Raw genomic sequence first — 21,786 nt, 5'->3', positions numbered from 1 at the left:
CAAAGTAGGATAACTATAGGCGAGAGATGCTCTAGGTTCTGTTTATGAATGACTTGTGGTCAATGCAAAAATATTTTTACTAGTAATAACAAAATTACTATACATTTCCTTCAAGTCATTCTCTTCCCTTCATCATATTACTTAAAACATCTGAAAATAAAAGTACTATATTAACTATAATTTACCAAGAAATTTTCTTTTCAACTTAACTCTCTCAAAGACAATTCGTGTAATTACCAACGTTTACTATTGCTACAGGATGAAAGCTACGCTTAAGTTGTCCTATCATCCCTCTAATTTATGCCATACAATGTTAGAATCCTCTAATGATGCTGACAAACACTAAGTTCTTATTAAATTTATTCAATTTGTCTATCACTCGGGATAACAAAAATATATGCATAAAAAATTACAGAGTACATAAATTTCTTTTCTCTAGTTTGAACTAGGCTTCTTGTTCTCAATATTGCAATTTAAAAAAAATCCTCCTTATCAATTCTGTTGATTTGTCACAATTTTGTATGTGGTGATCATATCATTTGTTATTCTTATTCTGCTATGATGATGGTCCCCATTTTCAACCACAACTAAATTTGATTTTTGACAGAACCATCTGGGAGCATTAAAGTAAAAGAATGTGTGGAATTGGAAAGATAAAATTTCCACTGACAAGACTCACAGATAACCCCTGAAGATAAAGAAAGATTAATATGCACAATATAAAATGCTGAAGTGACTGGCTTGCAAGCTAAATATTGTCCTTTCACACACATAAAGGGAAAATAATATTTCAAAAATTTCATTTTTACCAACAATGTTTGGCTGAAGTTTCAAGAAAATAGTCATTCCAAGGTAATTTGAAGGCTTTTAACATAACAGTGGTTTACATTACCTTGATATCTGTATTATCGTCATTATTGTATCATCTATATTACTAAAATACAGCAGCATCATTAAGTATACATTTTTCATGTTTAAACAACAACATAAAACAACAACTTGCTCAGCACTACTAGTGCTCAAGACATTAAGCTTTCATGAATAATGCCAAAGACTTGAATGTACAGTAATGATATATAGAAACCAAGTGCTGTGTAAACAACACATGATCATGGAAATGTGTAATGTATGCACCAAATTTTAAGTATCAATAACAATGAGAGATAACAAAAGTAATAGCGATTAACCAACAATTATAAAGAAAAAAAGGTTGCTGAGGGTACTGTATTTTTGCCAAAAATGGGTTATGTGACATAACCTTTCACTCCAAATAGAAATTATGCAAATTTTTCAACACTGTTAACTGTCAATTATGATATCAATAAGAATGTGGGTTTTAATGCATCGACATCTTGAACATTGCACAAATTTTAAGAAGCGTCATAACCATGATAATGTTTGATAATAGCCACAAAGGTTCTCTGAAAGCCAAAATGGAACAGGAAAGTGTCTAATTGTGATCTATACGGCTCTTGGGGGTACCCTCAGTTTGACATGCCTGCACTAGTGGGTGAAAAAATAAAAAATAATGATCAAAAACATTTTTTTTAAAGACTAGAATGCAAATCAGTTTCACACCTACTAATAATATATGAATGGGGGAATCCCAAATTTTGTCTATAGTAGCAGAACAGCAAGAACTAATTACAATATTGTTTATGTATATCACTCTGAGAATCACTCTCCATTCTGATGTGTTCATCTTTATGATCACATTTAAAGGTCAGTGTATTACTACTCCCAGTAAAAAATCTGTGTCATTATGTTAATAGAGTGATGGGAGAATTAGCACGGGGGACACCCAATAGGCTTTACGTGGAAATTTGAAAACAATTTTGTATTCAAATCTATGAATATTTTATGCAACGACACACAACAAATAAACACACCAATCAAGATAAATAAACACCGGTATTGCAAAGGCAGAGTATAAGGATGTGGTATATACTGAGCTACAAAGGTATTTGTCCCATGCAGTAGCTGATGATTAACACCAGTCACTGGCATTAGCAAACTAATCCAATACATGCAATATAATGGTATATTCTGTCTTCAATAAACTTATGCATAGCCCCCGTCATCTACTTCACTGGATTTAAACTTTCCATGCAATAATCTTGTTTTTACTGTCAAACTTTAAAGCTCTTGTAATAGTTTGATGGCTCACTTGTACCTTCGATTTTCAGAGAACCCTTAATGGCTCAAACGAAGTAATTTCATCATCGTCATTTCAAAACACTTTCCAAGTGTCGAGATATATCAAAATGCCGCAGGAATTATAATTAAAAACTTATTTGCTAAACAGTTAGATATGCTGAAATATATGAATATTATTATTTCTATTAAGGATAAAAGATAACATTGCATGGCTTATTTTAAAACCATACCATCAATCAACCCCATTTGTAGAGGATTACAATTCTCAACAGTTTCAGACAGGCAGATTCAGAGGGAGATGCTGAACCTTTGTATTCACACAGTTTCCAAAAAATATATATTCAAATAACTTGAGAACAAGAATATTCACCCTAAATGTTCTATTTTTACACAATTCACCTGCAGCACATTAAATATCCCTCAGAATTATTGATGAATGACATTATTAATGTAGCTAACATTGAATTTTTTATGCACGTTAAGAGACTTGCTCAGCAATATAGAATTTCCACAATGTTATAGAACTGTGCCTATAATAAATCAAAATGTAATAAATGACAATATTCCCTAGTGCTTATCATTATAATATTTACAAGGTTATGTGGCCTGGCTGATACGCTTCCCAAGAATCCTTTGAGCAGCTTCAATCAGAGGTTTCAGAGTAGTTGTGCTGACTGCCTTAGTAAGGAACTTGTGAGATAGAAGCTCCTCCGCTGTTGCACGTTTTTCCATATCAACCTCAAGGCATCGACTCAAGAAGTCCTGTGTGCAAGCAAGTTATTATTAATTTTTAATGTAAACATTATGTATTAATCCCCAACATTAAGCATGATGACCCTTGCAGGATGTCCACTACGTATTATAAGCACTGCACATCAAGTGCACACACATGCCATCACTAAGTTTTAATTCTCATCAGGGGAAAATCTTTCAGCTTTGAGCTAGAACATGTAGTTATTCAGCATCCCCTCACAATGCTTCACTGTATTACTAATTTTACTTACATTTAAACACTTTTGCCGTCAATAAACATATTGGATCTCCCCCCCCCCACCTCCCACTTAAGAAGAAATAGAAAAGATATTGATATATATTATAAGATTCTTCGAGACACAGAGTTGATAAAGATGAAATGTTTATGACGATCACAATAAGAGTAATGCACACCAGTAAAAAATGCAGACGATTCAAGAAATAAAAGTAACTATTATGGCAAGATAAAGGTAGGAAGCAAGTTAGGGGCAATATGTTGAAACTACTTGTCATTTTATTAACACATTGAAAGGCAGTATGTAGAAAATAACCCCTCACCTCTGCAAGCACCTCTAGGTGAATAAAAGTCATGAATACAAGTCCATTCTACCTTAAGTCCCTTCACATCAATATTAATCATCTAATTGTTGCACATCTAACAATCAATTTAATTTACCCTATTTCACCTTTAAATCTGGCATGAAATACCAAATCATGATTTGTGGATAACAGCAAGCCCCTAAAAACATGATAGCCGCATCGCATAGAAGCAAAATTTTATAAAACAATAAGAACATTTTGGTTATGGAAGTCATTGTTAAATTCATTAGGTCCATATACATGTTGACCTAACCACACACTAGAAAGTGAAGGGACGACGACGTTTCGGTCCGTCCTGGACCATTCTCAAGTCGATTGTGAGAATCAACTTGAGAATGGTCCGGGATGGACCAAAACGTCGTCATCCCTTCACTTTCTAGTGTGTGGTTTGGTCAACATATCTCAGCCACGTTACTGTGACTCCTGGTCTGCATCCATATACATGTATTAAAATCAAATTTACAACATTGGTAAAAAATGGGGCAATAATATTTAAAATCATACTCCCAGAACCCCATCAACCATCAAGCAGGTATATGTTTTTTTTTTTTTTTTGGCAGCGATATTCCTGCACATTCCCTAAGCCTCTGGCTGGCCCACTAAACATAAGATGATGATAACCACAATGGCTCCAAGAGATAAAAAAAATTGACAACGACCTCATCCTGGGGGTTAATTGGCTAGTATGAAGTTAAATAGTTACATACAAATGCATTCCACTAATTCAGTGCTAAAACCTCTATACAAACCAGCATAATTATTTTTATTAGTTTTACTTGCTGCAAGATAGATTATATATACTGTACCTGGAATTCGGGAGTCAATTTATTCCACGAAGGTATGTCTGGCTTCCCATTACACGCAATGAGATAAAGTGCACGTAGTGGTGTCTCCTTCAGATAAGGCGGCTCACCTTCAATCATCTCTATGGCCATTATACCCAGGGACCAAATATCAACCTTTTTATCATAATGTTTGCGATTTACAACCTGCAAAGTAAACATTAAACAAGTCATTTAAAAGTAACAAATACTCATGACATTCTACTTGGCTTCTGGGAAAATATCCACAAAATACTTACTTATGAAGTCATCTTATTTCAAATCATATTATGAAGTTTCATAGCACAAGAAATGATAATACAGCATGTGTAACCAATAAGATGTGGAATGCTTAGGCATTCAAAAAAAAAATTATAATTTAGTTACTGTATACAATAATACAATATAATACTGTATACAATGTATACTGTATATAATAAATTACAGAAAATAATTACAAGGATATTATCCTTTTTGTTGTACAGTAAATATCTTTAAGCATATTAGAGCCATGGAAAGAGATTTTGTCAATATTTTGTTCTTGCTTAACACTCGTCCTATAATGAGTAATGGTAAATATGAATACTGCATTCTCTTTACTAATTAGTAATTAAAATGGAAAAGAAAACATACAAAATGACAGATATACAATATATATATTCCTCATATATATGTATTATTGATGTATAATCAATAATACAGTGTATTATTGATTATGCATCAGTAATACATTATTGATGTATTCATCAGCAATAATAAATGCTTATTATTTGTGATGTCTATGTATATTTATACCTCAATAAACTTATTTGAATTTGAGGTCCTAGTGGTATGCCTGCAAAATATAGGAGAGAGAGTACCCCCAGAAATGTCCTCAGTGCCTGATGCTATAATGGAAGGGGACGCCCTTTCCAAACACTAACACCTCTCCTCCTCTCCGTCTTCCATACACCAACAAGAGTCCTCATTAAGGGTAAGATACACTTGTACATACTGCAGTACTTGACACATAGCTCCGCTCCTGTGTCAGGTAAGTCCACTACGGGCTCACCATAGCCCGTGCTACTTGCCCCGTTCCTGTGCCAGGCAAGTTACGGGCTCACCATAGCCCGTGCTACTTGGAACGTGTTCCAAGTAGCCGAATCTATAACAACAACAACTACAGTACAAAATATAAGTAGTAGTATGTATAAAATATATTTTTAAGTTAATATTTTTGAGTGTGGAATGGATTAATTCAATTTACCCTACAGTATGTATTTCTTATGGGAAAATTCGTTTCAGTTTACAAATTTTGGGTTTGAGAACCATCACTGGGAACGGATTAAATTTGAAAACGAAGGTACCACCGTATATTGTTTTCATGATCTTCAATCCATTTGAAACACATATTGGCCTGATATTGAGTTACTCGAGTCTTTTTAATACAAATTTGTTTTTAGAAAAAGTTTTTCCTATTAAATTTGTTTATAATTTTTCATGGTATACAGTATATGAAAAACAAATATTCTTTATTAGAAATATAATAAAATAGAGAAAACCAAAACACAAAATATTTGTTTTATAAATTTCAATTTCTTTCACAACTATGGATAAGGATTCTATTTATAATACAGTATGTCCTGGATGCTATATAGCCTGATTTTGTGTTACTTGGGCCATATTTTCTAATAGAATACGGACACAATGTTTCTTTTAATGGCACAGCTGGAATGAAGAAAGTCTTATTATAGTAATGTGTATAGTATAGTATAGTGTATAGTAATGTGAATTAAACAGTTTTACTTCTCAGCACCATTTTGACTTTTGATGGATATTGGACAAAAGTAAAAGTGTTGCACTAAGTGAATGATTATATAAGGGTTAAATTTGATAAAGCCTTACAAGCAAAATATTAACTTGAATAAAACTTTTTTTTTTTTTCAAATTGGTGCCTCTTCATTTTTTCAACAATATATATTGCACAAAGAAATTAAATCAATTTCTATATATATTCTTAAGAACTTATGTCATATTTCTCTGTGCTGTAGTGCATATTAATAAGGTAAAATAGACAAGCAGTCTGTTTATGTTTGGGGAAAATGTTTGAAAATATTTGCTACTTCTTACATTCCAATAGCATCAAGAACTTTTGCTATTGTTTAACAGACAACTACTGCCAGAAAAAGTCTTGAAATATCTCCAAGCACTTTTTTTTTTTATATATACAGATGGGTACAGAAGCATTTGACTGCTGTTTTCCCTTCCCATACCTCATATTAAGCTATGGAAAGTTTCCCACTAGTTTCCGCTGAAACATGACCCACTAATCGGTTAACAGCTAGGTACCAAATTACTGCTGGGTGAACAAACAGCTACTGTTCAAGATGCCTCAAACCATTAATATGTTCACAAAAAAACAACTTCCTTCATTTTCAATAAAACAGTAAATTTAATAATTAAGAAGTAAACATATTACCTCAGGAGCCATCCAGTATGGAGTGCCAACCATAGTCTGTCGTTTCTCATCTCCAGTAATGTTGGCACAGAACCCAAAGTCTGTCACTTTAACAGAACCATCTTTTCCAAGAAGAATGTTGTCTGACTTGATATCTCGGTGAATCACTCCCTGAAAAGTACAAGCAGGCTGCATTCCACTATACAATATATATAAACATTAATGAACTACAGTACATTCATTACAGTACTGGTATTTATTTTATGGAATATAAAGACAAGGAAGGACTTTTCCTTACAGACATACATTTTGATGAAGATAATTTATGCCACACAGAGTATGATGGCACACTGCCGCAATCTGTGTTTCCTTCATTATAGTTTCTGTTACAACATCGGTTAGAGGTCCACCATCAAGCAGCTCCATCACTACCTAGAAGTAAAATAGGGAGGGTTGATCAATTGTTTACTAATTATTTATATAGGCTAAACAAAACATAACTAGGTAAATACAATCAAAGCTGGTTTAGCCATAATGGTTCACAGTTATAATTAGTTCACGGGTGTAGGGGTACATAAGGGGCTTATTTCAATCATGTGTAGATTGCAATACACCAATATCAGTATTTTGAATCAGCCCCAGTATGCATGAAGAAAAACTAAAACAGCAACATCATAATAATAATAATAATAAATAATAATAATAATAATAATAATAATAATAATAACAATAATAATAATAATAATAATAATAATAATAATAATGCATTACGCTCCACAATGGTTACAAAAGTCAAAGGCAACAATAATGTTTTCAAAATTGGGTCCTCAAATGGACACACTGGAAACTAAGCACTCAAGAAGTACAAAATCACATCAAGAGAATAAGGAAGACCCAGTGGAATATCAGGAGAACGAATGTGGAAAAATGCTCAACAAAGTTTAATAAATGGAGAAGACAGTAAGCAAGTAAGTATCAAAAGAAGGCAACAAGCTGGGGTGACTATGTAGCACAAATGGAGAGGACAGTTTCAGGGTAAATTCCAGTAGCAACTCAAAGCTGCCTAATATAAACCAATGGTTTTAGTACTGCACCCCATTCGGAAAACAGTCGCATAAGAAATGACAACAGCAGAGGCACAGTCATGAAAAGTTCCAAAAACTCAAACAACAACCACCACAACCTTGAATTGATGACCAGACAAGCCCAAAAGATATTGGAGAAAGGAAGATCCCCCAAGACAGTGGTATATCCTGGCCTAGCAACAAAACTGGTGCATAAAATAACAAAAAACTACTAAGACAAGATAAGGCAACTAAATCTAACAACCTTAAGAAAGAGAAGGAGCAGAGGAGATATAATCACAATACTGTACTGGTATACACAATACTGAGGACGTGAGCAAGGACAGTCTTTTTCAAGGTGAAGGAGAACAGAATGAAAGGATATATGTGAAAAATGGATGCAATATATATCAGAGATACTGTATAAGAAATTACTCATATGAAGTTCAAGTGTTAGGCACGTGGAATGCACTGGAAGAAAATGAAGTAAGACATTAATGCCACACATGCAGTTTTATGAACAAGTACAGTGGCACCGCGATTAACAATTTTAATCCGTTCCAGCACCAAGCTGGTCATGTGGAAAACTCGTCTTGTGAAACAACAACAAAACTGTCGTCGGAGGTGTCTGAGAACCAGTGGGAACGCTCGTTAATCGAGGGAAAGCTTGTCAGTCGAGACGTATTTTCTGCGAGTGGCTTGCTCGTTACTCGAAATGCTCGTAACTGGAGTCGCTCGTCACACGAGGCTCCACTGTACTGTACTTCATGTGTACTAGAATTCTGAGAATGTAAATATACCAGGTACTAATTGCTAGAAAGCTGGGACCCAAGAGCCAGATTTTACTTCCCAGAGGAGCTGATAAGAAATGAGATAGCTAGAATAAACTCTCAAAGGTAGTTTCTGCCAAAACCACTGCTATTTTTTAAATTATTTGATGAAATGTACAAACTCTACAGAGAACACACCACAAGTATACAGGTACGTAACTCTCTTTCAGTAAATACAAACAGACAATCCCACACATCATCATTTCTATTTCATCTGCTATCTCCACCTTTAAACTTGTTTTGCCTTTCTTTCTCTACTTTTCTTTTTCATCACCCACTTCTTCCTTTTCTGCCTCCACCTCTTTGTCATCCTTTACCATCTCTACCCCATTTCTTATTTTAACATAATGACAAGATATCAACAGTTATGAGAAACAGTTGTCTTTTCTCTTAAGTTAAGAGAAAGGACAAGTGTTACATAGACAGTATGTAACTCTTACTCTTTCCAGAGGTTCCGGAGTGCCGCTCCGGCACCTCTGGAAAAAAATGAAGGCATAAGTCAGAGAAAACATTATCAAATAATAATTACTGCAAGAGCAATGTGAAGATGGATAACATGGCACCAAACCATAACAGCACCTGCTGTTGTTCTTTAAGAGTTCTAGAGAACCGGTTCACTATGCAGACTTCACAAAAGATTTGCTTACCCATAAGTGATTATTCAAAAGGAATACATCAAGGAAGTTGACCAAATTATCATGTTGAAGTTCTTTCATTACTCTGATTTCTGTCAGGATTAGTTCCTTTTTGGGTTGTTTGTCAAGATCAATATCCTTTACTGCCACTCGACGACCACTAGCTCTCTCCCATGCAATGAACACTGTTCCAGATGCCCTGAAGAGAAAATGTATCACTGGTTTCATAGTTCATATATCATACACCTGTACTTATAATAGCAATTTAACATAAGGCCTATAATCACTGTACTACAGACATGCCTGAATTCATGATTTATTTAACTGTTGACAGAGCATGAATATACCGTACATGCACTGGAACCTCGATTCAGTGAATCTCCAATTGGAACTCTCACTTTCCATGCTGGACTTAATCACCCTATTCAACGAACAATATTTTGATGAAGCAGGGGTTGTGTGGATTTACTTAGGCTGTTGGGACCAAGTTCACAAATGAAGGAAACATTACAAGAAATAGTTAGGGGACCTTGGGAAAGTCACTGAGCATATTGAAAACAAAATTCCCTCTTCGTTCTTATTTCTAGTAGTAGAAGTTTTTGTTCAGTAAAATATGGGCCCTTTTTTTTTTGAAAATTATTTTGTTATTATTATTATTTTCTACCACAGACGTGGCCACACATATACAATGCTAACCAGCATATGTACATTTCTTCTGTCCTCCATGGACAGGGTTAGAGATCTGTTAAACATATAGAAAATGAGATTGTGAGGCTTGGGCATGGGAAATTTGCTAGATGTGGTTAAATCTCTTTACAGAGTAGTTCTCTTGTTGTAGCCCTACATGACAGGTTGAAATTATAATTTCACTCAGTGATATCAGCCCACAGAGCATGGGAACTATTAGGTATGAATGGTAACACTCTTAATATGGCTTCAATTATGTTTGTGCTGACTTTGTAAATGGACTCAACATTTCAAGAAACAGTTGGAGCCTTGGGAAAACTATTGAGAATATTTTGAACTAAATTTTAGAGTTTTCACTTTGAGTTGGCAATGTTTTTGTTCACTCAGGAATGGACCTGCTAACTTTGGAAAATAAGTTTTAAGGCTGGGGACATGAGAAATGAGCTAGATGTGGTTCAATTTTTTGCAGATATGTTCATTTGGTAGTTGTCTATTACAGGTTAAAAAGGAAATTTTGCTAAGTAAAATTAGCACACAGGGCATGGGGAATGCATCATGGAGGCATCTCCAGTTGCAACGAATCCCTCACTGCAATGAATTTGGTTTGTTTCCATACAGTTCATTGAATCGAGGTGATACTACTGTATCCTCTAGTAAATATACTGTACTTCAATCATGAGTAGAGGTCAGAAGAGAATAGAGCAGAGTTAAAACAATTAGAAATTAACCGATCACCAACATCTAAAATCAACATCTAAACTGTTGGCAATACAAGTTGTAGAGGATTTTAACTTTACATACATACCCTGCCCCAAGTTCCTTATCCCGTTCATACACTGTTTCAGGATTCCTCGGGGAACAAATCTGTCTGAAATGCTCCATTACCTCATCATCAGTCATTTTGCCGCTCGGTCTTTTCCGTACCTAGTTACAAAAAATATGAATATCATTAACATTTCCACAAAATAAAAATATATTCTCGTGCATGACAGCCAGATTATGTTTTTCTTGTTGTTGGGGACAGGAAGCCTGTACAGGTCCTACCCTAGGCCAATTACTGACCTTAGTAACCCAGGATGCAACCCCACAACACTTGCCTAACTTTTAGGTAACTATTTTACTATTTTCACCTGAAGCCTCTGCTAACAGAGACATCAGGTGAAAGGAAATGTGCCCAACCAATCGTGTCCTTCCCGGGAATCGAACCCAGGTTCTTCAATTGTAAACTGAGAAAGTACAACACCGTGCTACAGGACCAATGTTCTCTACTATAATGAGTGTTCTTCTAGACTTGTATACAGAGCACAGGAATCAAAATTAATAATTTTGGTCACAAATATTAAAGGGTGACTGAGGTAGGTATTAAACAAAGAACATAAGGTATTCTTACCAGTGATACCTAATAACATGAAGGGAATATAAATGCTAAGATAATGGAGGAATGTAAATGCCAAGATAATGGAGGAAAGTAAATGACAAGATGATGGGGGTGGAGAGGCTGTAAATGACAGGATAATGGGGGAGAGAGTGTAAATGACAGTATAATGGAGGTATGTAAATGAGGAGGATGGGGGCATGCAAATGTAGGAGGATATGTAAATGCTGGTGGGGGGGTTTATGTAAATAATGGTAGGGGGTTAATGTAAAAGCTGGGGGGGGGGGAGGTTATGAAAACAATAGAAGGGATGTGTAAATGACTGGAGGTGGGTATGTAAATGATAGGAGACCAAACTGAGCTTTTCTCCAGAACCTTCCCAGCCCGTTATAAGACCCTTCAGAAATAGTTGAAAGTGTTCCTGGCGTACCAGTACCCAGGGTGTAATCCTTCCTATTTATGAATCCTCTCTATAACAGTGGATTCTTAATTGAGGGAGCAACTAAATATTATTTATTAGAAAAAGGTGCTAGCACAAAAAAGCGAAGAATTGCGAGAGCTTGAATACATGGGGGGAAATTGTATGAACCACCCTGATCAAAAGCGGAAGATAGTCTACTGAATGCACAAAGTCATATGAAATTTGAATTGCCATTAAAGGAAGAGAAAAACCGACAGATCAACATATAAATAGGCATAAAGTACAAAGATAAAAGTATACAGTATGAACAGAAAGAATTATTTAAACCATTACAACACATTCAGGAAGACATGATTCTTCCTTATGATAATGACCTGTACAGGGCTTTGGGCATTTTTAACTTCAGCTCTATCAACTTGATCAAGTCCTTTGTGGGTAACAGAGAGTGAGTTTGGAGACTGTTGTTCCTTACTGTCAATTTCATCTGGCACAGGCTAGAAAAAACGAAACACATTAAAATACTCTGCAACATTTTTTTGTTAGCTTTAACAATATATAATCATTTAATTACTGTATAGCGATTAAGATCTCATACCACCAGACAGACAACAATGTTTCACAATCTAGTGTACACAATGTAACCCAAAGCACTGTTTACAAATACCGAGACAAATGTTCAAATACTAAAACAATCCAAAGCTTTGGTGCATGATGATATACTTCAGCCCATCCTCCTGTTTTGGTAGTACTTATAGTAACGACAAGGACCATAGTACACATATCGACATACAACGCAATTAGAAATCTGTACTATTGAATTTGAACGAACCAGAAAAGGTTTTGTGTTCATGTTGCAAAGAAAACCTAAACTAACCTAACCTAACCTTCCTAGGCCTAGTACACACACTATCTGAGGCCTAATATAGTACATGTGTGTGTTATATTTATACTAGGCCTAGGAATATACAAGTTTATTTTTTTAGCTTCTTTTTTTGGACTCTATAAAGTGAGTAGTACCAAATTTTACTAATTGCTTAGTATGTCAATGTTTGTACTATGGTGCACATAGCTATAAAAACTACTATGTATCTAAACAGGAAGATGGGTTGCATACGTTTTCTCCTTCCTATAATTGTCCATGTGTCCAAAGTGACCAAAGCAACATAGCACTCTTCAAGCTCATGAGTCACATATCTCCATACTCCATACCTTTCCTAACACTATTATCTCTCTTTCTCACTCTTCCCTCCAACACCTCACATCGCTTCTCAGACTGTCCATTGCTACTCTTCTATCCCTTCATCTCTTATGCCCATGCCACACAAGTATTTCACATCAGTACTCAGGAATGATGTAACCACTCTTATGCATACAGGGTACTTCTAGCCACATCTCTTCCATTTTCTTCATCCTGACCAGAGCTTTCACTGATTCAAACATTTATTTGTCTTTCCCAACTTACTCTGCCCTCAGCTTGGTTTACAGAAATGTTAGCTGTCAATTTTCAATTTCCTTCTCTTCCAATCACTAGCATTTTACTTGCGTATATTAACGCTGATTAAATACGTTCATGTCACGTACAGTAATTTACATCTTCATATTTGAAATAAAGCAATATCTAACAAAATCTAAAGTCCCATTCCCGATTTCATTAAACTATTTGAATGACATTACAGAACATATTTTGTTAAGTCTTACCTTAATTGCCAATGCATTATTCTCAATTATTTCACCAGAATCTTTATCTGAAAATAAAAGAATTGAAACATTAAATTATTAAATAAAACTTTATAAATAATGTTTTTCATTAATATCCCCCCTTCTACTTTAATGGGGGGGGGAGGAGGATTTATTATCCATGAGAAAAAAGGGGGAGCAGAATAGAAAGAGGAAGGTTAAAAATATTAAAAAATGTCCATTCACAACAGCTGGAAAAGTAAAGAATAACGGTGAGACCTTTGATGAGCCACTGACTTCTTGTCCCTGTCAAGTCATTGGCTTCCTGTCAAGGCTTTCAGTTAAATATCAAATGTTCACAAATCTTTTTTATATACATTTTATTCTCATACTACTCCTGATTTCTTGTGTCATTCTCTTTGTATCCCCCAAAATCAAGTTTTCTTTATTATAATCTGCTCCTGACAACTGTCACTTCTTCAATTGTCATTTCCCAATTAGCAATTCCACTCATTCTTCTAGTTTTTTTATGAAACTTTACACAATGGCATTTGTATCCAAACATTCCCTATATATAGCTCCCACTCTTCCAAGATCACAGTCAACTCTTTTGTATTCATTGACCAACTCTTTCCTTCAACTTTTCAAATTTTATTCCCATATCTCGTGGAGCCTTCTGAAGTCAAATTACCCTTATACCATTCAATCTTACACAGCACAATCATGTGATCAGGTAAGCCTCAATGTTATTCAAATTGCTTTCACGTCACATGCTAACACACACATTTCAACAGGCTCTTCACATGCACACCGTTAAATACTTTTTCTACTTATTCATCATTTACTCTGTACCACGTATACCAATGTACAGTATAACCTTATGCTTAAATTATATATTTGAATAGATAACTTTCTATAATTGCATAAATTGTTCAATCAACAGCCAAGGTCATTCATTCCTGGAACACTATTTATGCATAATTTTCAGGGCCCATTCCTATTATATCATTCAAATCACCCATTGCAGTTACATGTAATATGAAAATACTGTATTCAGAAAATGACCAACTGTAAGAGAACATTACACAAAATGAAAACATGAAAAAGTGGATTGAAAAGTAAAATATCTCATCTACCTGCATCTAGCAATGGAACCAAAAAATTATACAAGCATATTTGTGTAAAGAAAATAGGACATTACATCACTACTGTGGTAATAATAGTTCAATGCAGGATGACTAAAATCAGCTTGGATTCTCCTTGAATACCAGGATAGGCATTTCATCAAACAAGACCCTGCTTTAATTGGGACATGTGGATGAGTTGGGAGATTAAATATGGTTCAATAGTGATTTGGTTACTTTTGAGTTTGTTTAGCAATTTCTTAAATTCCAAAAAAAATTCAGGTGGATTATCGAGTCTTGTAGCCTATCCCTTGTCATGAGGAGCTCAACTCGGTAGCGAGCTGATCCGTTATCCTTGGGTGCTTCCCAAGCCTTTGAGGAGGCACGAGGGAATAACAGAAATGTATATGTACATGCATGTTTGTGCATGTATACACAAACATGGGTAGATAGGTAGGTGGGTAGATATTCACAAGAGTCTGCTGTGTTGAATGTTTCCCTGTAGCATTAGTGTCCTAATCAGAATGGAGCTACTGGGGAGGACCTACCTAGATAAAGGTACAGTATAAGCATGACTGATACTAAATTAGTAAAATATCAATGAATAAAGGCAAAACAGCATAACTGCAATATAGTTTATTAGTTAAATCATACATACCACTTTCAAAAATATGCTCAATAGCTTCAGATTCTTCTAGAATAACTTGAGGAGTTGGTATTAACTTGACATCTGTTTCCTTCCGTCGTATGGAATACTTCCAAAACTTTACAGCTGCTATGGCAGCCTCTGGATTACTTTCCATTTCATCTTTACTAAAAGAATATTAAAACATTAAACTACAGTACTGCACAGAACTTTCAAGTGCTTTTGAAAGCATTTGCTTTCAAATATATATGCAGAAGAGCATATATAAGCTCTTCTGCATATATAAAAAGCTGATGGCCTGCCAGTAACAAAAATAACATAATAAAATACTAATTTAGTTGTATAGGGCTACACAGAAGACCATTTAATGAGAAGGAACATCCACTGTAAAAATAAAAAATGTGAAACAAACTACTGTACTCTATATAAGGAAAATATAAAATGGTCGAGTTAATTTTCAACATACGTAATAGCTTTCCCAATATAATTTTTCCATGCTTCTGGAATGCCCTCAAAGGACTTTGTATTTGCATTGTAGGTAACATGCACATTGTGCGAGATCTGTGTGGGGGATGATATGTCCATATTTTCAGATTCATGGGGATTATCATCCTTCCTCCCGAATATCTTGATGAGTGCCGCCTTCATGATTGTCCTGAAAAATAGATAAGAGTACTGTACAGTATATATGAATAAAAAAACAAATACTGTATTAATATAAGTACTGTACAGTGTAGTAATGTACAATATTTTAAAGTGTGTTATACAATGCTTGCAAGATAAGAATGAATTTAAGCCTAGGTTTTCAAGGTTTTAATGTTTATGTTTAAAGAATTCCTTGCTAAACTTATCTGGCAGAGATCCCAGGTAATTTGGGCTGCCATCTGGTTTCAGTCCGGTACATTATAGGATGGGTGTTTACCCCACAAAAATTATTGCAATTCCTATTTTTAAATGTGATTACAGTATTACATTCTGCCTATTTTTTTTAGGTTTGGGTTAATCTCTGATCCTCAAGCTCCCCGTGCCTCATATAGAGCCAGATTCTAGTCTTGGCTCTCAGTAGGTTTGGCTGTTTCAGTGCTGTAGCTCGGAAAGTTAGAGAGACTGTAGAGTCCTGCAGCAGAACAAACATTTGGGTACCATTTCCTTTCACCTGATGCATCTGTTCATCTAGCATTAAGTAGGTAACTAGGACTTGGACAACTATTGTGGGGTGTGTCCTGGGAGAGGTCAGAGAGGTTAGTTAGGGGACCCTCAATTACCCTAAACAAGCTACCTATCCCCAATTGTGGAAAACCACATTACTATTAGCATTCGTCTTGAACAAACATTATGCATGGAAATTGGCTCCACAAATTTAAACACTGTAAATGTGTTTTGTATGCAGACAAGGAGTCACAATAACGTGGCTGAAATATGTTGACCAAACCACACACTACAAAAGTGAAGGAACGACGACGTTTCGATTCGTCCTGGACCAAGTCGATTGTGAAGGGATGAAGCGTCGTTGTCCATTCACTTTCTAGTATGTGGTTTGGTCAACAATGTGTACTGTAGACGGTTTACAGTTAATACATGACTAAGTGATGAGTTCTAAAATGAGTCACATTAAAGCAATGTGCAAAATATTGTTAAGATTCTTGTGGGAAAAATCAGATGCACCTCAAAATACCAGGAATTTCATTACACAAAAATTTTTAATAATACAGGTAGGTCAACTGTAAAATACAGTGCAAGGTTTAAGTGACACAGTAACCAAATCAAATGAGCAAATTTGATATTAAACTCAAACTGAAAACCAGCCAAAGAATGATTTTGAAAATACATTACCATCAATAGGTTTACACCTCCCAAAAATGTTGAAAGAATAATGTTCCAAAAATTATTTTCTACTACAATAAATATAATAAATAGATACTTAAGAAGATATAATCATGTTAACTTGTGTAAGTTATACCAAAATGGTGATTGTGCAAAATGAATTAAGGGTCTAAATTGTTACTTTTCCTGGTGTAAAACTAAGATTTAACTGTGCAGTATGGATATATACCATTTTAAATGTGAATAAATCTGTTCTTATCTTTATCTTATCTTTATGTCATTGTCAGAGTATGAATATCAGAGGTGGGTAGAGGTCTTTACACAAATTAATTTATATATACCTGGGTTGGGTAAGCTAGGGCAGATTGGGATTGATTAGGTTAGATAAGTTTGGGTTTAGCTAGGCTGGAATACTGAATGCCAAAACTAATTAATATTTGCATGCCTTCAATTAGCTGGATAAATTAAGGACCCCAATACCATGCTGTAGGTAAGGGTGGAAAGATTATAGAAGTGTGCTAGCAATCCATTTTCTTCATTTTTTAGAGAGAGGAAAGGGGGGTATTTTTTTAGTCAGTATCTATTTAATCATAATCCATGATATGCATACTATACTGTTTTAGCTACAGTATGTGTTAAATATATATTGGGTGCTCGAGATCTGAACATGAAATTTTTAGGGAAGAAAAAATTTAGGGTCAGTCAGAAATCTTAACAAAATTGGTTTAATTGGCTGTTGATTGCTGGTGTTGACTTTTTGATATGTAGTGCCTCGCTGATGTATAGCCGCCTGCTATCGCCATACCTATCGATGATTTCTGTGTTTTTGTTAAGATTTCTTTGGTGATGGTCTGGTTGTGAGAAGAGATTATGTGTTCCTTGGTGTGCAACAGGGAGCCATCAAGGAACACAATCTCTTCTCACAACCAGACCATCACCAGAGAAATCTTAACAAACAACACAGAAATCATCGATAGGTACGGCGATCGTAGGCGGCTTGACATCAGCGAGGCACTACACATCAAAAAGTCAATACCAGCAATCAACAGTCAATTAATGCACAACTATGGGCCAATAGGCCTTCTGCAGTTACTTCTACTCATATGTTCACTTATCCAATTTATACCCATTGTTTCGTGTTCTGTCTTGTATTTGTCACCTCACCCAAAACTTTTGTACTATATCACCTCATCCAATAGAGTATAAGTACGAAGAATTTGTGTGTAAATTTAGTCTTTGAAAATGTAATACGAATTACAAAACGCGTTCAGGCGTCAGACAATTAAAAAATGAATTTCGGAGAATTGTTTTTTTTATTACCACCGACAGTGAAGAAAAACAAAAGAAATATTGAGAAGATTCCTGTTAGAATTATGAATCTTAGTAGCTATATAATTATATGATTTGATAAATATAAGAACATGAAGAACAATTAAGAACACCATGTTTCCTTAAGTTCCTAATGTAGATAAAAATACGTAGAGAGAACAGAGTGAGGTAATACAAATCACCCGTTCAAGATAATTTAGTTGAATCATGGACTAACCTCTGTGTGCTTGCCTAAAGCTGTCAGCTGTTAAAGGCAGAGTCGTGGCACTCATTAATGTCCGTCATTCAAGTCATTTCAAGTATTATGCTATAGAATTTTATTCTTACTATGTAATTATGTTAACATATATATCAGCAGCCATGTGATTATGATTTAATCACAATTTGGTGTTTCCTGCTGGTGCTTGAATCTACAGTATTTCAGAAGAAAAATACCCGACAATAGCAGCAAACGAGATTTACATACAATATAGGTGTAAATATTATAGACCTATAAAATATTATATTATAGGCCAATATACAGTACAAGTACTCACTGTTTGTGTTAATAAAGTGTAAATATACAGAGTTATTCCTCATAATGTGTTAACAGTGAACATATAAATCATCTAACTTGAACATCACAGCGCTCTCCCCTACATGACAAATTGGCAAAATTGTGACACTAGTCCATGGACTCAATGACCCCATCTTTCACCCGACCATATGCATAAATGCTCAGGAGGGGAAAACAACAAAAATATAAAAAGTATTTGTATAACCCTTCTATCAATTTTACTTTCATAATCTGGAACCAGTCGTAAAATATACGAATAATCTTACTCAGTCTAACTACCGAGTATCCCCTGAATGCAACCCATAATAGTTGAATAATGCAACACATAATAGTTGAATAACTCCCAGATACTCGTTTACGAATTGATGAACAGAGGCGTCAAGCAATGTGAAATGTGGCCAAACGTCTCCATCCTGCCACGGGAATCAAATCCAGGACCTTTCAGTTGTAATTTGATGGCAGTGACCACTGTTACAGAGCTTCAGATCATTTATGGCAATTTGCTACAAAGTACTTACAACTCACTGTTAAGTTATAGATTTTCCCAGCAGAATACCGTTACTGAATGCTATAAACTTAAAACATAACCTGCGCATTCAGCTATAAAATGGTATAAAATGTCATGGATAAGACTGGGAAACATCATGCTATTACTTAGTGATGTTATATGCAGGGTTGCCTGATATGCAGGTCTGTAATATTGAAATCTTTTAACCGAATAACATAGTATGGCATTATGTAGTGCATGAGTGTATTAGTCAGCTATTTTATTTATTTATTTATTATTATACATACAAGAAGGCACAATAGGTTGAGAAGTTATGTATGTATTTAGATGATTAAATGGTACTTTTTTGAGAAACCTACTAACACACATAGTATTTTGGGGTAGGGTTAAGATAAGCACTACTGGGTTTGGCCACTAACTGGAAGGTGACCATAATAACAGCCTGTATGGAAGTAACTAATAATTAATAATTATTATTATTTTATTAATAATTTGATTGCAAGTGTAACTTCTAAGTTACCGGAGTGGCCCATCGCTACCTTTGTAATTTGAAATTTATATAAAATAAATTTAAAATTACAAAAGGTCCCAGCACAACCTCTTGGGAACCCCCACCAATGTGTAAACTGACCTCGCCCATGGAATAAGTACACCATACGTCATTTTAACATTTTAAACACATTAGGTTGCGACAAAACTTCACATAATTCCTTTACGTACGAGTTACTAGCACTGAAAAACAAACAAAATCACTAGTGAAGCTAATCTATGGACGAATATACTCGTGATGAAAACATACCTAACTTCCTTTGAAAACTTAAACAAACTTTAAAACCATATATGCTGTATAAATCCTTCCACTTACTCGACTGAGTAGCTTCAAACTGTGCAATTACTCCTTACTGGTGAATGAGTTAGGAGAGAAGAGTCAGAGCCCCCCCCTCTAAAGCTTCCTGTGTTTACAGTACTGATAAGATAGCCAGACAGCGCCCAGCTCGCATCCTACACCTCAATTACAAGGCAATATATCTTTCTAGAAACAACTCAATACATATATTTATTTACAATACTCTTTAATTTTAAATGTATATACCTCTTTTTAAATGGTTTGAGTATGTATAATGTCAAGGATGGCTATCAGTCTGGCGTTTATATATCAAATCTTTGTGAAATTTATTAAAAAAAATGTCTGGTCTAGAGCTTAATATCATCATCGTTGTCGATATTAATAAAAGGTAACCTCTACAATAATTATAAGTCGCAGAACTGCTCATATACCTGAACATATAGGAATTCCCTTTAGGATGTTGGCCCAAACACCCAATAATTTATATTATTATTTTTAACAATACCTGTAATTGGTATTGTTTTAAACTAAATGGTATGAGAAACCCTGGAGCTTTGTAATTGTTTGATTCATTCGAGGATATTGCCAAATTTCCACGTTAGTCTGAACCCAAACGGCCAATTAATTTGGCGTTCCACAGGGTACATCTGAATTTACGTGAAATTTCCTGGGGACCATTATCTACTTACCTGAATTTACCTAAGAGCCACAGCCCCGGTCCACTACGGGCTCACCATTGCCTATGCTACTTCGAACTGTTTGTTCCGAGTAGCTGAATCTAAAACAACCTGAGGGCCACTAACGCTAGTGGCCTCAACGAGGACAAGAAGCCGGCGGGTTGTCGAAGGTCCCACCATATGTACTGTTGATTTTATCGAGCTGGATTTTGCAATTCGGCAGTGTTTTGTCCTTTATTGCTTTGGGCGGTGGGCGGTTCTACGAGTTTATATCACTAAGGATGAAAAAAGCTTGAAACCGTTGCTCCAAATAAGGAGCAACGGGGTCACGCTCAACAATTCCTCGATGTAGGACTGAAAACAGGAGATACTTTCACACCCACAGTGTTATAAACCCATGAAATCGCCTACCCGCCTAAGCCGTAAATGCGAAAATTCTACTGAACTTTAAAATCCAGCTGGAAAAAGTCATCAGGACAAATGAGGGGACCTTTCTTAAACCTGTCCTCGTCGAGGTCACTAGTATGTTAATGCCCTCAGGTAAATTCATGTTTTGAATTTCATGGTTTGTTTTCAGTCCGCGCTTATGAGGTCGGAACCGTTGCTCTGGTTCGTCTAATTACCCAAAGTTTCCTAGTATTACGTAAGTAATGAAGAAATATGATAGTCTTCTGACCATTTGTGGAGTTCCCTTCTTTGCAAGGCCTCAGTATCATTTTCACTTTCCCCTTTACCATAAATCTTAGTATCATCTACAAATTTGATTATGTGGTGGTTTGTAATATACAACTCATCTATGTAAGTGATGTACATGACAA

General features: G+C 35.2%; 1 protein-coding gene across 1 annotated transcript; it reads right to left on the bottom strand.

The window, feature by feature from the left end:
• Positions 1-347: 347 nt before the first annotated feature.
• Pak3 (p21 (RAC1) activated kinase 3) lies at positions 348-20,453 on the bottom strand. The gene is made up of 11 exons (XM_045762182.2): positions 20,310-20,453; positions 15,694-15,882; positions 15,240-15,394; positions 13,479-13,525; positions 12,155-12,274; positions 10,790-10,908; positions 9,310-9,496; positions 7,075-7,200; positions 6,790-6,939; positions 4,317-4,499; positions 348-2,919 (listed from the first exon to the last, which is right to left on the bottom strand). Exons 2-11 carry the CDS (start codon positions 15,873-15,875, stop codon positions 2,755-2,757), a joined length of 1,434 nt encoding a protein of 477 aa, XP_045618138.1. The 5' UTR covers positions 15,876-15,882; positions 20,310-20,453; the 3' UTR covers positions 348-2,754.
• Positions 20,454-21,786: the final 1,333 nt, after the last annotated feature.

This window comes from Procambarus clarkii, chromosome 42 (genome assembly GCF_040958095.1).
Source record: "Procambarus clarkii isolate CNS0578487 chromosome 42, FALCON_Pclarkii_2.0, whole genome shotgun sequence".
NCBI classification, from domain to species: domain Eukaryota; kingdom Metazoa; phylum Arthropoda; class Malacostraca; order Decapoda; family Cambaridae; genus Procambarus; species Procambarus clarkii.
Note: the sequence above shows the minus strand (reverse complement) of the source record. Positions and strands in the feature narration are given on the sequence as shown.

Coding starts and splice junctions, on each gene's coding strand:
- Pak3 (XM_045762182.2), bottom strand. CDS start 15,875: ATGAAGGCGGCACTCATCAAGATATTCGGGAGGAAGGATGATAATCCC. Junction 7,201..9,309: donor TTTTGAATAATCACTTATGG/GTAAGCAAATCT, acceptor TTTTACTTCTAG/GTAGTGATGGAGCTGCTTGA. Junction 4,500..6,789: donor CATACTGGATGGCTCCTGAG/GTAATATGTTTA, acceptor TTTACTTTGCAG/GTTGTAAATCGCAAACATTA.